The sequence below is a fragment of the Danio aesculapii genome, chromosome 10 (assembly GCF_903798145.1).
Source record: "Danio aesculapii chromosome 10, fDanAes4.1, whole genome shotgun sequence".
Taxonomy (NCBI): Eukaryota; Metazoa; Chordata; class Actinopteri; order Cypriniformes; family Danionidae; genus Danio; species Danio aesculapii.
The window spans coordinates 34,640,770-34,658,820 of NC_079444.1; the positions used below are offsets into that span (position 1 = coordinate 34,640,770).

Sequence of the window (18,051 nt, forward strand, 5' to 3'; positions counted from 1 at the left end):
AACCATTGATTCCCATAGTGGGAAAAACAAATATGCTACTAGGGTTGTCGCGATACCATTAAGACATCTTACGATTTTATACCAGCTGAAGTATCACAATACCAAGTAGTATTGCAATACTGTAATTCATAACTCAAATTATAAAGAAAATGATCAGAAATCCTATATTTTACATGTAATAATAGGTCTTGAATTTAATTTATAATTCTCTTATTATAATATATTTAAAAAAGTATTATTTGCTCGTCACTTCACCTAAAATTTATTCATTATTTTTGTTTATTTTGTAGATAACTGACCAACAAAAAATACATTAAAATAAAGATACAAATTATACCAAATGAAATGTGTTACAAAAATAGCATTTTCCCAACAAAATTAGGCTTTATGAAGTGCTCAAAATTTGTTTCAACGATTCCTGTTGCTATTTTGGGTTTTTCATCTATTAGTTTTTTCAGTCTTATCAGGTAACAGTCAGGTAAGTAATTCAAAATTTCACTTTGTGAGTCGCTCTTTTTAATAGACTGTCACGGTTGTTGTAGCAAGAGGAACAGAAATAAACAGATTCAGATGTGCAACTGAAACATATAAAACGTGCAACCTATAAAAATTGCACAAACGTGTGAGCATTTTAGTCATTTTTCCACATGCAACATTATCTATTGTAGATAAACCATTAATGACGATACTACCGTTTACAAACTACAGTGGCACTGCCTGCATTTTGGAGCCATAGTATAGTATCATGATACTACCACAGTACCGGTAAACTGTGCATATGCTATGGAAGTCAATGGCTACAACATTTTGCGAAATATCTCCTTTTCTTTTCAACAGAAGCAGAAAAACTCAATCGGGATTGGAAAAAGTGAAGGATTAAAAAAAATGATTTAAGCTCTTAGCTGGAAAAGGCCTGATCCACCATCTGTTGGAACTTGGATTAAAGCCATGCCACAATGTATGGCCATGGAAAAAGTAACATATTTTATTAAAAACAAAATGGATGTATATGAAGAAATATGGAAGCCGTTTAATTACTACATTGACAACAATAATATTGGTAATTTATTACAAGAGGTCTAACTAAGTATAGTGTTTTTTATGTGTGTTTTGTTTTGTTGGATATTGTGACTTATGTGTAAAATACAGCAATGTATACATGGTTTTTGGGTACCTAACAATATTTGTTTTGCAATAACATTATCTCTTGTAGAATTCTGTGTAATTCTATTGGGAACTAAAATTCTAATCGCAAACGAAATGGAATTGTGTTTTCTTTTTGTTACCTGTCTTGCATAATCAAAAACAATAAATACATTGTTTAAAAAAAAAGATATAATTTTCATTTTTTTTAGGTGAACAATTTCTTTAAGACATCAACAAACTTACAAAACAGCACACATGTAGTTAATTTGAATTAATTTTAACGTTTAACATGGGACAATAAAAAGTCGTTTTATTATTATATAACTAATAACTTTTTTTTTTGGGGGGGGGGGGGGGGGGGGGTTTACAGAATATTTTATTATTTATTATCAACAACCAAAAGTAGCCTGATAGTGTAACGTTTAGTCAGTGAACCGTCGAAAGTTCATGATGCTGAAGCGGAACATTAAATCACGTCAGCGGCTTCCACTAAACTTTTATTACTAAACGTCTACGTTGTTTGTGAGCTCTTTGAAAACTTAAAGTGAAAATACTGACTGACAGAATCAGAAGCTGTCTGAGCACTAAATATCCGTATATTCTTATATTTTGTTCAAATTATTGTTTGTTTTGGATTCCATTGAGAGGCTCAAGCCTTATTAATCGGGAGCATCGACCTGTTTCAACATGGAACTGTGTCGCCTAATATTAAAAGTAGTTCTATTCAATTAATCTCTTAAATGGTTTAAACAGGTATTTAGAGAAAATATATCTGTTATATGTTTGCAGTCGTTCAAGTAAGCCATAAATTCGCATTGTAAACACGAAACAGACGAGTTACCAGATTGGCGGAGCGCCAAGCTGTTTATCGATAGTCCTATTTTCCCCCGCGCTCCTCTGCGCGGATGGATACACTTCGATATTGTGCGCACAGTGACTTGTCCAGTTAATGACGCAAGCCAGGATGGCGACAGAGAGTCTAGAAGTTTGACATTTTCACAGTTTACAACAACTGCAGGGGAACGTAACAATACTCCCAATAATGACAGCTCGCATATTTAGAGCTCTCTTTGATCAAATAAGTCTGGCAGGGGGGAATCTGCCTTCAATAAACGCACACCACAAAACTCTTCAATCAAGGTGCACACAGAATTATATACATTACTGACAAGGCTCTATGTTTACAGGGGTATGTTTACAGGGGGAAATACAATGCATCAATAGCAGCTTAAATCTTTTAATCTAAAAAAGAAATGTCCCATGTGAAATATTGTAACATAACCTCTTTTGGAGTGCCTGACAGGAACAAATGTCTTCCTGGTGGAGAGAAAGGGAGGACAAACAGGATACTCTCTCCAGGGTGCAGAGCAGACCATTGAGTAAACCACATTAAAAACCCCTGAATACATGCCAGACTGTGGGACATTTCAGTCAACTGCGTTTATAATTGTGCGTGTTATAAAATATACACTTACCGGCCACTTTATTAGGTACACCTGTCCAAGGTCAACGTAAATTTCTAACCAGCCAATCACATGGCAGCAACTCAATGCCTTTAGGCATTTAGACATGGTCAAGACGATCTGCTGCAGTTCAAACCGAGCATCAGAATGGGGAAGAAAGTTGATTTAAGAGACTGAATGTGGCATGGTTGTTGGTGCCAGACAGGCCTTTCAGAAACTGCTGATCTACCAAGATTTTCACGCACAACCATCTCTAGGGTTTACAGAGAATGGTCCGAAAAAGAGCAAACATCCAGTGAGTGGCAGTTCTGTGGGCACAAATGCCTTGTTGATGCTAGAGGAGAATGGCCAGACTGGTTCGAGCTGATAGAAAGGCAACAGTCACTCAAATAACCACTTGGACAAACGAGGTATGCACACAACACGTCCAACCTTGAGGCAGATGGGCTACAGCAGCACAAGACCACATCGGGTGCAACTCCTGTCAGCTAAGAACAGGAAACTGAGGCTACAATTCGCACAGGCTCACCAAAATTGGACAATAGAAGATTGAAAAAAACTTTGCCTGGTCTGATGAGTCTCGATTTCTGCTGCGACATTCAGATGGTAGGGTCAGAATTTGGCATCAACAACATGAAAGCATGGATCTATCCTGCCTTGTATCAACGGTTCAGGCTGCTGGTGGTGGTGGTGTAATGGTGTGGGGGATATTTTCTTGGCACACTTTGGGCCCATTAGTACCAATTTAGCATCGTGTCAACGCCACAGTTTACCTGAGTATTGTTGCTGACCATGTCCACCCCTTTATGACCACAGTGTACCCATCTTCTGATGGCTACTTCCAGCAGGATAACATGCAAATCATCTCAGACTGGTTTCTTGAACATGACAATGAGTTCACTGTACTCAAATGGCCTTCACAGTCACCAGATCTCAATCCAATAGAGCACCTTTGGATGTGGTGGAACGGGAGATTCGCATCATGGATGTGCAGCTGACAAATCTGTTGCAACTGCGTGATGCTATAATGTCAGTATGGACCAAAATCTCAGAGGAATATTTCCAGTACCTTGTTGAATCTATGCCACGAAGGATTAAGGCAGTTCAACTAGTAAGGTGTACCTAAAAAAAGTGGCCGGTGAGTGTATATTTGTGTGCCACTGATTTTAAACATCCTAATTAGTTTCTTTTCAAATTACAATTATTAATCTCAGCATTAAATAAAATCTGCTTTTCAAATAAGAAACTCTTCTTCCTCTTCATTGTTTTGGTTTTTATTTGGCCAAGAACCATCTGTTTTTTTTAAACCAAACTAATACAGCATGTAAAAGAAAATCATTGAAAACAGCATGACAAAAAAGAAAAAAATAGAAAGATAATCCCCTTTTGTGATCTCGGCACGGTCAGTGATAATAAAATGCTAATGGTTGCTGTTCACCGATTGTGTTCACAATGCACTCATCTGTGGCAATGCTAGCTCACAAACAGCACACTAGCTGTAACATCAGCTACTGAGTTTTCCTCTCAGACTCTAGTGTCCAGGCACCAGTGAGGTAACGCAGTCTGATAAAGACTAGATCACGGCCCATCTGTAGCCAACTCCAGAACGGCACCAACTTTGACCCTAAAACATGCAATAAAACAAGCCGTCATTACCTCATAGTATAAAAAAAGGTTCATTTTGTGAAAAATATCGCCTGAAAATAGATATTAACCGTCAAGTGTTTTAATTGCCTGCACTTTAAGTGATATAAAGCATCAGGTCATTTAACTGCCTACACTTTAAGTGCAATTATATTTCACAACTGACAACACAAACCTTCAATCTCTGTCCAGTTAACAGCCACCTCCTCTATAGGGATATCAAAACACTGAGCAATGTAGAGAAGCTCCACATCAAACGCCCTGCAAGAATTAAACAATAAAGAAAATAAAGGATTATTAAATTAAAGTTGCCATAATATAAATATAGACATCATCGCTTATATATTGTTTTAAATAATTTAGGGTTTTTGCAGGCTTCTTCAAATCAAATTTAAGACATTAAGACCCTTTGAAGACCACTATGCATGAAATTTTAGACGTATACAGATCTAAACCCTAAGGATTTTTTTTGAATGGCCCGGTAACTTCTGTAAATAGAAGATCATGTAAAGGGATGTGTTGATGTAGTTTTCTTTCCCTGATTAGGGAATTTAATTTGGAGAATTTGCTGTAAAAATGTCTGACAGCTGTTGTGAATTGAATCTCTTTGCAATAAAAAAAAACTTAAATATAAAACAGAGAAGTTTTGAGATGGATTATAGATGACTGGGTAGCTTTACTTGGACAGAGGGAAATTAAGACCTGTTTAAAATGATTTAAGATCTACAACACAATATTTGAGTGAATTTAAGTGACTTTGTAAGGCCCAAAATTTTCTTTTTGAAATTTAAGACATTTTAAGACCCCACGAACACCCTGATAATTTCAGTATTTATAATAAACTATGTCCATGCACATCATTTATATTTACTTGAAGAGTTCAGATGCAAAAACCTCTAAATGCCATCTGAAATGTTCTTCTAAATTGGGCAATTTCTCAATCTTCAATGTTTAAATGCGTTTTTTTCACTTCACCCATGAAATTGACCACCATAAAAGTGAAAAATCTGAACTTTTACATCTAATTCTCATTTTAGAAGCACATTTCTGATGGCATTTATAGAGTTTTTGCATTTGAACACATGTCCCTATAATCTTTATTAAATATAGAAACTCTAAAAGAGAAAGGGGGTGTCACGGTGGCGCAGTGGGTACTAGCATGATCGCCTTACAGCAAGAGGGTCACTGGTTCGAACCCCGGCTGGATTAGTTGGCATTTCTGTTTGGAGTTTGCATGTTCTCCCCGTGTTCGTGTGGGTTTCCTCCGGGTGTGTTCCTCTGGACATTGTGTATTGTGAAATGGCCTTTGTACTCTTTCTGTTTTAGTTAAGGTTATTGTTTATGTTCTTATGCAAACAAACATAAAAAATATACATTAAAAAAAGAAATGTGAAAAATAGCTAGTTTACTCACAGTCAAGTGCCTTTTTTCTGTTCAAAACAAAACATGATATGAATAATGTTGGAGAAATGAAGCCATTGATATCCATAGTATGAACACTAAATACTATGGAAATAAAAAGCTGATTTTCCCAACATTCTTCAAAATATCTTCTTTTGTGTTCAACAGAATAAAGAAACTAAAACAGGTTTCAAACAACTGGAGGATGAGTCAATAACACAGTTTTTTTGGATGAACTATCCCTTTAAGTGCTCTTTTTAATTGATGTACTTTCTATGCAAGTTGTAGAGAAGCTTTAAAAATCAGTATGAAATTGAACTCATTGATTGAGCAAGAGCAGGACTATAATAGGATTTTCTTGTTAACCTAAAAAACTGACTAGATTGCTGTGATTGGCTATTGGTGCATTAGATCAGACCAGAAAACACCTTATTGGAGAAGTGATGTCACTGCAAGAGCAAGGAAAAGTTGCTTTTTTTGAAAGATTATGAGGGAACATTAAAAAATATAAACAAATAAATAAATACAACTTCAGATTGTAACGCATGTGTTGTCAAATGCACAACATAAATTGCTCTCATACTGTTTAACTACGGCCAAGAAGCTACTGCTACTGTTTTGGAAAACAAGGAATCCCCTACATGTAAACTGTGGCTTGGAGAAATTACCTCTATGTTACATTTTGAGCGAATTAGGTAATATTTGAAAAGAAAACTCGAACAATTTCAGAAAATTTGGAATCCTTTTCTCTGTTACCTTGAAAAAAAACCTTGTGGAATAATGCATCATTTCTGTAATGTTTTAATATGCTTTGTCATCATACTCTGTTGTCTTTGTAAACAAGTTATTTGTTTTTTTTATTTATTATTTTCATATTGTTTTTCCATTTTGCTTTGCCTACAGTGTTATATGTGGACATGTAATAGAGAGAATCCTGTTCTTTCTGAATCTGTGTCTTCAATAAACTTATTTGACAAGAAAAAAAAAAAATAGAAATTGTAAGCCTCCTTACCAGCGCTCCACATGCAAACTGGAGAAGGTTTTCAGAGCAGCCTCACGAGTGAAGAGCTTAAAACCACACTGTGTGTCTTTAATCCCCCTCACACAGAAGAACCACACCAGGAAGTGGAATCCATACATCAGGAACGTCCGGAACATGGATCGCTGTCAGGAGAACAAACAGATCATTCAAAATCCCAAAGTATTCACAATTTCTTCATGAACATTAGCAGCTCACACACAAAGGACGATACTGATAAACATACGGTTCCAAAAATGCTTCTGAATGTAAAAGCTATAACAAAGTTAAGACCACAGCATTAATGACACAATTCAAAAAGTTTATTTGTGCAGCGCTTTTCACAATAATTATTGTTTTAAAGCAGCTTCACAAAAAGTGCACATTATTGCAGAAAGGTTAAGGTTATTACTTACCCGAATTTTATTAGTTACTATTAACTATAACTAATAGCTTTTAGTAGTTAAATTTATTATATATAAACATAGTTAACCTGCAGTTATATAGTATATCTATCTCGTCTATCCAAACTGATCTTTATTTTGTATTCTCTATTGGATTCAAGTCAGGTCATTGGCTTGGCCATTCTACAGCTTGATTTTCTTTCTCTGAAAGCATTTGAGTTTCCTTGGCTGTGTTTTGGATCATTGTCTTGCTGAAATATCCAGCCTGGGTTCATTTTCATCATCCTGATGATGTAGATGTTGGACTGAAGCAGCAAATATTTATTATTTATTTACAATGACAAAGGGCAGAGGGTTGCTGAAAAACTAATGAGAGATTTTAGCTGCTGCCTCGGCTTTCACTGCCTTTCTACACCTTCCTTTCTTCATGTGTTTAATACTTTTCCCCTGTGTAATTTCATTTTATTAGACATAACTTCATTTGTTAACTAATTATATTTGTATTCTTTGGTTGTTACCAACATCCGGGGAAAATTTCAATTCAACAGCACCTTTAGAAATATGTTTTCGGAGAAAAATGGTGACGTGTTTAACACCTATTTTCCCTGCTGTAAAGGGCTTGTGCAATTATACCTTCATTCAAAGGTGCTTTAATGGTAATCTGGACAATTAACAGTTGGTTATACCTTCAGTATGAATGGTGAGAAGTACATGAAAGCCATACTGTATGCAACCAGACTAGTAAACTGTAACATAAAACATTACAGCAGCTCCAGTATCCACTACTAGATTTGACATCTTCGTTTTGCCTCCTGAGAAGTTGCAGGGGAAAAAAAAAATTTGCTAAATTCCCAGTTAGATTGGATCGGTTGCACAAGCTGGACTGGGGATGTGTACAAAAACTAATACCTGAAATTCATAAAACTCTAAACACAGGTCAAATTGATCTCAAGACCTCTCATCTGCTCAACAGTGTCTGTTTTTCCCCTTCGTGTCTTTGCAAAATTGTTATGCATCAACCAATCACACACAGTTGGAGACTAAGTTATTAGCCCTCCTGTGAAATAGTATTTGTTTTTTTCTCAAGACATGTATAATAGATTTTTTTCTCAACGTAACTATTTTAATAACTAACTTCTAATAACTATTGACATGATGACAATACATATTATATAACAAGATACTAGTATTCAGATTAAACTGCAATTTAATGGCTTAACTAGGTTAATTAGGAAACAGCAGTGGTTTGTTCTGTAGCAAACGGAAGGCAAAACAATCTAAAGGGTGTTAATAATATTGACATTAGAATTGTTTACATAAAAAAATATATATATTTCAGCCAAACTAAAAGAATTAAGACCTTCTCCAGAAGAAAAATATCATAAAAATACTGTCAAATTGCAATACTTTTTCCAAATAGGTTAAAAAGTACTACAATTTCACAGCAGGGCTAACCATTCTGTCTTTTTTTTTGCATCTATAAACTTTATATGTATATTTAACTTATTTTGAAACTGCAGTGCACAAGTTAAAATAAGCAGATCCTTATGGTAATCTGTATGCAAATATTATCATCATTATATTTATACTTGTCATTATAAGGTGTGAACAATATATTGAGAAGCACCGTTTACCTGAGCCACTGATACTTTTTCTAGGTGAGCTCTGGATCCGCAGGAGATGGCCATGTTATCCTACACGGACATGTGAGGAAGACATTTTCAGATTTTCTGACAGGTCTGTTAGTCATGTGATAACTCTTATCTCCTGGTTTGGCTTCATGGATATTTAATCCACATACACCGTGTGTCTATTTTTTATTTACAAAAATATTGTGACTCACAGGCTTCTCTGTGATGCTCTCAAGACCTTCTTCCACCTTTTCCACATCAGCAAATTTAGTGGCTCCGTCAGCATCAGCCATTAGAATAAGTCGCCCACGACAGCTCAAAGTTCCCTGCGTACAGATAAACACAGTAATAATTGACATTCATTTGTTTAATTATTCAAATAAAGGCAAAATAAATCAACTGACTGAAATTGAGTTAATTTGTTAAGTTAAAAAAAGTTGAAGCGGATATTTTATAAAGTTATATTCATCATTAAAATTCATCATTTCAATTGTGTAAAAATAGCTGTTAAATAGTAGTTGCTCATTCAATAGTTTATGATTCATTGGTGTGTTTTGCATTTAGTTGCTGTTTTCAAATTGCATTATGGGACGTTGATCTCAGTTTCAGCCACTTTTGATGTTGAAAAGTTGAACAATTTTTTTTTTCAATAGAAACAATTTGTGGCATGTGTTGGTCTCAAAATTGTGCTACAAAAAGCAGGTAGATCAATTAAAAAGTTGTAATAAATACAAAACACCCAGGAATGACAAGCTATTTTTAATTAGATTTAGTTTTCTCTGAAAATAACACAGAAAGATTTAGCAGTTTACCATTTTCACTGCACCCCCTTTTCCACGGTTCTTTACCAACGTCAAAACTCTCACTTTTTTTGCTCCATACTTCTTGGTGTATTTCATGGCAACCTGAAAATACACGTTCAGTTTTCAAACAAGCACATTAATTGTAATCATTAATATAAATTATAACAACTAATAGCAATATGAAGCAAATCGACCTCTGTTGTTTTGTCTTTGCTGCCATCATCTACAACAATAACTTCATAGGTGAACGACGGATTCTCCTTCTGCAAAACAAGGCTCACTTTAGTTTCAGCACTGCCATCTAGTGGCGAAAAAACAATCACAGATTTACAGGACAACTCTCTATCATTTATTATGTAAATATATATTATTTTATTATGTAAATGTATATGTCACTTTGTATTTTTAAGCACATATGCTATGATACAAATCACAGCTGGAAATATTCTGCGCAGAACAACGAATGGGGTATATATAACCTGTTGTTTCATAAATGTAAGAAAATCATGAATGAATAACGCACCTGTCTTTTCTCCAGGTAGTCCATTGCTTCATCCATCATAACAGGCACTGTGATAGGACAGAGATAAACATTATCAATATAAATCCTGTTTAATCAATGAGCAGATTATTGATCTTAAACCATATTTGGGTCAAAGATGTATCCCATTTTGGTGTGTGCATCACACATATTGTGATAAATATATCTTTTCTGGAAATAAAACGAGACATTAAGACACTTTACATACAATTATTTGCTTTCTATAAGGCTAAATTCATTACTGCCAATTCCCTATAGTAAACGTATCCACATAGAAAGTACATAACTGCAAGTGTCTAATGTCTCAAATGCCTTTCTTTCCTAAAAAGAAAACATGAAAATATGAGTGAAATAATTTCCTCCATCAATCAGCAAAAGAGATATATTTAGGCAAAAATAAAACATATTCAGAACGTTTGGGTTTAAAGGAGAGTGTCAACTAATAAGCAATTTAATACCAATTAATTTAGTCATTTGGAGCTGCCATTAAACAATTCCAGTTCTATATATCCCTGAAGATTTTTGTGAGTATTCTGTGAATAGTGCTAAAAACGCATTAAACTCATTATGATTTGCTCAGAAAATGTTATTTAGAAAAAAAAAAAAAAAAAAAAAAAAAAAAAGTGTTGCCAAGTCTGTGTTTTCAGTGGCGTTTGGCTATGTGTTTGTATCTGTGTTTGTGGTAGGGCACAATATATTGTGTCAGCATCAATATCGCAATGTGCACATCTGCAATAGTCACATCTTGAAGTGCAATCTTGAGTTCATATGTTGGGGTTAAAGTTTTTCCATGAGCCACAAATCAAAACATAGAAGATTTTTAAATTCACTGAAGAGTTTAACCATATTGGGGGTGAAGGTTTATCATTTGCATGTGTTTTTAAAGCTTGTGACTGTGTGTGCATTCAGGCATGAGAGTCTAAAGTATTAAGATGCACTTATTGAAGTATTTATAGAATGAAGACTATATGGTGTTATTTTACATTCAATTATTCAATTTATGTACCTGAATACTGTGAGAAACTTCTATCTTCCCAATAATAATCCCCATAATAATCTCAATCAGACTTAATTAATGAGTTCTTTCCAAAGAGAGCCATTCAAGCTATCTGGTCAAATTGTACTCAGATCACAATATAAATCACAGCTAAACTAAATATCGCTAAGTCAAGTTTTTCCAATATAGTGCAGCCCTAGTCTGCAGGATGGAAATTGTGTCGTTGACATCTTTCCCCCTACCAAATGTATATTCTACCAATGACAGAAAAATACTAGGCTGATTAAACAAAGTACACGCACAAGAGAGGTGCGGGTAGGCCTGTCACGGTATCTATTTTTGTTGTATGATATATTGCACCAAAATATATTGTGATAAACAATTTTATTGTCATTTTAAGACCATTTGATGCCACTCATTATATAATGCCGGACATTCAGAATGCAAGTACACTCTTCAAAGAGCACATAATATTTATTATTAAGAATAATTAATTTAATTGTAGTCATTTTAACAATTTAATAATAAGGCATTGGAATCAGAATGTGAAAGCGCATATCCTAAATAAATAATAATAAATGTTAACAACAAAGTGCAAGTTAAAACAAAACAGAGGCTGTGATATCTACTACCAGATCTGCTTTTAGTTGTTTTCAGTAATTTATAGTAAATACTACAGTGTTTTTTAACCATATTGACACTGACAGCTCCAATAGAGATAGAGGTGTTGCACAAACAACTAAAATGATGCTAGAATTGGTTATGTATGGAGGCGATATATATTGCATCACAAAAAATGATTGAAGTCATGTCCATGTGTTGCGGGTTAAGTTGATATATTGATTATTGTGACAGGCTTAGGTGCAGGTCAGAATCCTTAATGCTGATGAAACACAGGGCAACTTTTTGGGCAATGTTGCAAAGCGATGTTGCTTGGCTATTTTTCTATTATTTTCTATAGGCAACAATGTCCCAGATTATCTGTATTTTAATCAAATGTTTTTTTAATCTTACTCCAGAATATTTTGCAAAGATGTTTGTGCTAATCCCTTAACTGCTATCTTTGGTATTGTATGTAAAATAACAATTTGTCAAAAAGTGAATTGGACTGCATTGCCTTTTCTTTTGGCAAGACGCTTGATTTTAATCAATTGGAAACAGTCATTTCCCCCATCTTTTAAACAGCGGCCCAATGATGTGTTGCATTTCCTTAGTTTGAAAAAAATAAACGGTTTTAAACGGTTCTGGATCCAAGTTCAATTCCATTCATAATTTACTTCCAGAGCCAAATATAATTGTAAATGGACAAAATGATGCTGTCAGGGTTTGCTTGTATTATACTGATGTTGTCTTCATTTTTTTTGCCTTTGTTTATATGTACACAATGCACTATGTTTATATACATCATTTCCCAAAGTTGCCCTGCAACATTGTTCAAAAAGTTGCCCTGTGTATCATCAGCATAAGAGACTGTGTATGTTGTTTTTCGCATCCATAGCAACAGTTAGATGGACTTGATAAATAATAACTAAAACAGTATATATAATCTATATAAATACTAATAAAAGGGATTTTAATAAGAAAATGTGTCTATTGCATACTGTGATGTAAAGTATATTCAAACAAAACAGCATCACAACACCCAGCTGAAGAATTTGATTCATCGGCTGTCATACTGAAGGTAAGATGATTTTATTTATGAAAACCAAATGTTTACTATACTATAATTAAAAAAGAAAGAAAAGAAAGAAACACTATAATGCATTCAGTGATGTCAAATATTAATTCTTACATATGAGAATAGCTTATTTAGAGTTTAGGGATTGGGTTAATCTGTCCATTTTGTTGTGAAAACCTGGCAACCCTTAAAAGTTCACATTCTAATATGAAAAATAAAGTATAGGATTTGTATGTATCCTGAAACCTATGATAAACAATATAAGGAGCTATGTCAACGGTTTTATGAGAGAGGCTATTCTACAAAATGAATTAAAGAAGCTGCAGCTCCTTTTGAAAGTATTGTTTAAAAGAATCCTGGGTTCGAAAATCCCCAAAACCTTCAAATACACAGATTTTTATTATTCAGTATTCAGCTTTACGTAATGAGTTTGCAAAAATAGTGCGAAGACACTGGCATATATTAAATTCAGAGCCTGTTATGAGACACTGTTGTAAAGATCCTCCACAAATTGTTTTTAAACAAGCCACTAACTTGCGACAAATGAGAGCGGATCAAGGTTCTGAATGTTCTGATAATCCTTTCTCAGTCCATGAAGGTAATTATAGATGTGGTCAATATGCATAGTGTAACTTTACAACTAAATGTCAGTCCTTTAGTCATCCACATTCAGGTAAGCAGTTCAAGATTAAAGGAGTGATTTCTAGCAATACAAAAAATGTGATCTATATCAGGGGTTCCCAAACTTTTCAGCCCGCAACCGTCAAAGTAACAATGCCAGTGACTTGCAACCCCCAATATCCTCTTAAGTGGTTATAAATATATAAACCTTGCACACAATAGACACAAGTCTATTCATCGTTTAAACGTGAGTGCCGTAAAGATGTCAGAAAGGGTAACCTGGTGCCATATAAACAATGTGCTGCATTTGATAAAATTTCTGTGTCTTTAATATAACGTAAACACCTCAGTAGTCACTAAAAAATAAATAAAAAATTATAATAATTTTTTTTTATTATTACATACAATGTTTTTGTTCTGTAGGTTACTGATAAAATATGGTAGTTCTAATAGTTTAATCAAATTAATTTGATTTTTGGAAATCACCAAGCGACCTCCCCCCATTTTCTCACGACCCCCACTTTGAGAAACACTGATCTATATGACTAAATGTTGTTGTTTAATTGTGGTTTAGCTTACACTGGTAAAATCAACACGCTGTTAAAAAACACGAATTGCTGAACACCGAAGTAATATACGATTAAATAAATCAACTAAATCCTATTTCTGTTCATTTTAATGCATTAAAATATAACCTTTCAACATTATGATATATAGGCATTAAACAAGTGAAGGTTCCTAGAAAGGGTGGGGATATAGATAGACTTCTATTGCAGAGGGAAGCTTTTTACATTTATACATTGAATACTCTGTCTTCGATGGGTTTAAATTTGGACTTTGATATGAAATCTTTTTTGTAATTGTATGTTTTCGTACGTGTCTTTTATTTACATATGTATTCTGTTGTGGTTTCTCTTGATTTTTGTAATATTATTATTTTCTTGTTTACTGGCTTGTTGGTTGATAGGGGTGACTATTGTTTGGAGGTGTAGAGCTTGACTATTTCTTGAATTCTCATATTTTCTTGAAGACCACGTAGGTCGAAATGTTTCATAAATCCTTTTTGAGAGCTAAAGGGCAGTGTGCTGATTTTCTTTTTACTTTTTCCACTGTATTTGGTTGGATCAAGAACCTGCCTTCGAGAATCTCAGAATCTCAGAATCTCAATCTCAGAAGCGCACACTTCTGTTTTTGGTTGCTAAATGACATATGGCACATTTACTGTTTACACACTTGAAAATGCATTCAAACCAGCTCACATCTGAGTTCTTCATTGTATGAAGGGACGACCACAGACAGATCTATTGAAGGAGGCTCCATCAGACTTGGGAAATCTTCATGCTTGCCGTCTGCAGTCAAGAACTGTTTCTCCTTCTCGTGGCGAGTCTGATCGACCATCTTCGCAGTGACGTGTGCAACAATAACAACCTAGAGATGAGAACAAACAGGTGTGACTCAGAGGAGAAACCAACTCGTTCAACTGGATGAATTGGTGAAGCTTAACAAAGTGTCACTATATACAGCTGTGCATTTGGACTTGACAATTGTCTATAGGTACTGCATTTACTAGATATAGGTTGTAGTAAATTGTTGATGGTGAAGTTATGTTCCTCGCCACTGACGCCCTGGCTTGCTTGGTTAGAGACCAATCTCTAACCAATCAATGGAATTAGCATCAATGGATTTGCTCTTCAGTGTTTGACTTTCAGCAGTGAAAATGAAATCACACTGAACTAAACTGAACTTCAACTCTGAAAACTGAACTGACAGAGTTTCAATTTACGATAATCTTCTATGTGAAGCAGCTTTGACACAATCTACATTGTAACAGCGCTTTAGAAATAACGATTAATTTAATTATTTTATTTTTTTAAGGTCTGGTGACATTTGTCAAATAATATATTGTCTTTTATTTGTATTATTATTTATTTATTTTTTACTATTTTTGACCAGATAATTGGTCAGCATTGTGACATTTTCATTTGTCTAGATTGAAAATCATGGTTAATGAAACAATTTTATTAAATGTTTTAAGTTAAAACACCAGTATTGTGTGTTGTGTCAACAAAATATTTCTGAATAGAATCTTTATCTTTACTTCAAAGTAAACGTTTTGCTGTAAATGACAATACTTACACATTTTAGTTTTGGAAGAGACTTCATCAGTAATTTGCAGAACAAAACAAAAATTACACTCAAAAATTACACAAAGTTCAGGATCCCAAGACAGGAGTTTAATAAACATATGCAAATTCACCATTTAATAACTAATCATGAAAAGAGAGGCCAACTATCCCTAGAGCTCTCCAATATAGAGGAGATTTTGCTTAATTCAGAGTGATCAAAACAAAAGAGCTCTGAGATATATTCTGCACTATTAGACTATTACAACTCTTCACTGGGATCACTTAAAAATGTGTGGCAAAGAGATTTGGAATATAATTTTAATAAGGATCAGTGGGAGACTATATGCCAGGATACTCTCATTCCTCTTTCCAATAACAAAACAGTTGAACAAAATTATAAATTTATACATGGTATGTATCTGACCCCACTTCGTTTGAGCAAAATGTCCTCCATCGTATCATCCAGGTGTCACAGATGTAAAACCTATTCAGGTTCAATCATGAATATTTTTGAGGAATGCAAAAAGCTAATTTTTTTCTGGAAAGCAGTACAAGACTTTACAGCCAAAGCTTTGCAAACTCCATTGGACAACACACTAACACTTTACCTCTTTGGTATAGAATTGAACAAGACACTTGATCCTACTATTATTAAAGAGACTCTGCATCATTTCCTATTAGGCATGGGCCGGTATAAGATTCTGACGGTATGATAACCTTGGATAAAAACATCATGGTTTGTCGGCGCCAATAGCCTAGTGGTTAGTGCGTCGACAATAGCACCAAGGTGCTCACGGCGACCCAAGTTCCATTCCCGGCAAGAGGTCTTTTGCCGATCCCTCCCCCATCTCTGCTCCCCACACGTTCCTGTTTCTCTTCACTGTCCTATCAATAAAGGTGAAAACCCCTAAAAAAAAATTATTAAAAAAAAAAACATGGTTTCATGATATTGTGATTACTGCTTTAAAATATATTCTTTTTAAATGTCTGGGGAAAAAACTACTTTTTTCGCTTTAAACACGATATACTTTTAAGAAACACTTAAAATATTTAGGAGTAGTAAACATGTCAGACTGAATAATTCAAGTGAATCATTGACTTCTGCTGTCTTCATTTGTCTCAAAAACACAGACTTTTTTAACCATTTAAAATGGAATCATAGGATATATTGTCTGCTGGAGATACTGTTGTCATAAAAAGGTTTAAAAAAAAAAGTGAATAAAAAAACCTTACACATACCTTAGGAACGGTATAGCAGAAAATTGTCAGTTTTAAAACCTTGACTTTTCCAAACCACAGTAAACCTTGAAAACTGTTATGGTCCCATGCCTATTTCCTATCTAGCAAAATAAATAAATAAATAAATGCATTTTGCTTAACTGAAACCAGCAAAGGCCTCCAACATTTGAACTGTTCATATAACTCTTGAATGAAACAATGCTCTTGGAACAATATACATAACAATATACTACTTAAGAAACAACAGGGATGTCTTTCAGAAAAAATATGGATGCCTCTAATGAACCTGACTACCTCAAATGTATTTTCATATTAAGAGTGACTTTACTCAATCACAGCAGAACTTTGTTCATTTATTATGATTTTTGTATTCTGTTTGTAAATTTTTTTTTATTACTTTTTGTGCTATACTCGTCTCCACTGGTATCGTTGCCTTTGTCCTTTTTTTTTGCTTTCGATTGTATGTTTATTAAAACCAATAAACAAAGCACTAAAAAATTACTCAAACACAGAAAAATAAATAGCAATTTAGAAGATATTGAGAATTCCAACAGCGTATCAATATCTACACACACATTGAGGTAAAGTCGATTTCATATTCACCAAGTATTCTTTGCAAACACTAAACAGTGAAATTATATTAGCAGCTAATGAATATCAACGTACAACATTGTTCACAGACAAATAAATAGTGTTAATGTTGTTTTCGAGTCATACTTACATGAGATTTCAGACACAATACTCAAAGTACCATGGTAAACAAAAAAGAGACCAGGTTACAAGTTGACACTGAACCAATATGCGAATATAAAACCATCTTTACCTCAATTACATGAACACATAAACATACAAACACACCTAAGAAATGAAAGAAGCATTACAATCATGAGTCATTCATAACAAGCATTAATACGAGACATACAACCGACACAATAACACAAAAATGAATATAAATTGATAGGTAAACGAACCAATAATAAGATGACCAAGGCCAGGATCAGCGAATACTGCAATAAGTCACATAAACAGAACTCCATCCTCCATATTCCAGTCAACATATTGCTCTGCAGAGAAGCTGACAGCAGTTTGCTGCTCAATTAAAGCACGCGGAGCGTTAAGAACAGCCTCTCTGTGACTTCTCGAGGCGTGACATATATGAATGGGTGTCGTACTAAATTACGGAATAAATACTTAAATGTCCATTGTTGAACTTTACTTCCAGTCACAGAGAAACACCTACGCGGAAGTCGCCTTGACAAACCACATCATCACAGCCATGATCACGGCAGGCGAAGAAAGCGCAGCGTCCGCGGTGACCGACTGAAATAGCGCCCCAGCA

The 18,051-nt window shown here is 34.5% G+C and overlaps 1 protein-coding gene across 1 annotated transcript; it reads right to left on the reverse strand.

Moving 5' to 3' along the window:
- Nucleotides 1–3,858: 3,858 nt before the first annotated feature.
- On the reverse strand, nucleotides 3,859–17,999 carry alg5 (ALG5 dolichyl-phosphate beta-glucosyltransferase). Its single transcript, XM_056466327.1, has 10 exons — nucleotides 17,684–17,999; nucleotides 14,607–14,775; nucleotides 10,034–10,080; nucleotides 9,705–9,773; nucleotides 9,520–9,612; nucleotides 8,920–9,033; nucleotides 8,711–8,770; nucleotides 6,667–6,818; nucleotides 4,429–4,514; nucleotides 3,859–4,233 (listed from the first exon to the last, which is right to left on the reverse strand). The coding sequence occupies exons 1-10, from the start codon at nucleotides 17,768–17,770 to the stop codon at nucleotides 4,118–4,120; spliced, it is 993 nt and encodes a 330-aa protein (XP_056322302.1). The 5' UTR covers nucleotides 17,771–17,999; the 3' UTR covers nucleotides 3,859–4,117.
- Nucleotides 18,000–18,051: the final 52 nt, after the last annotated feature.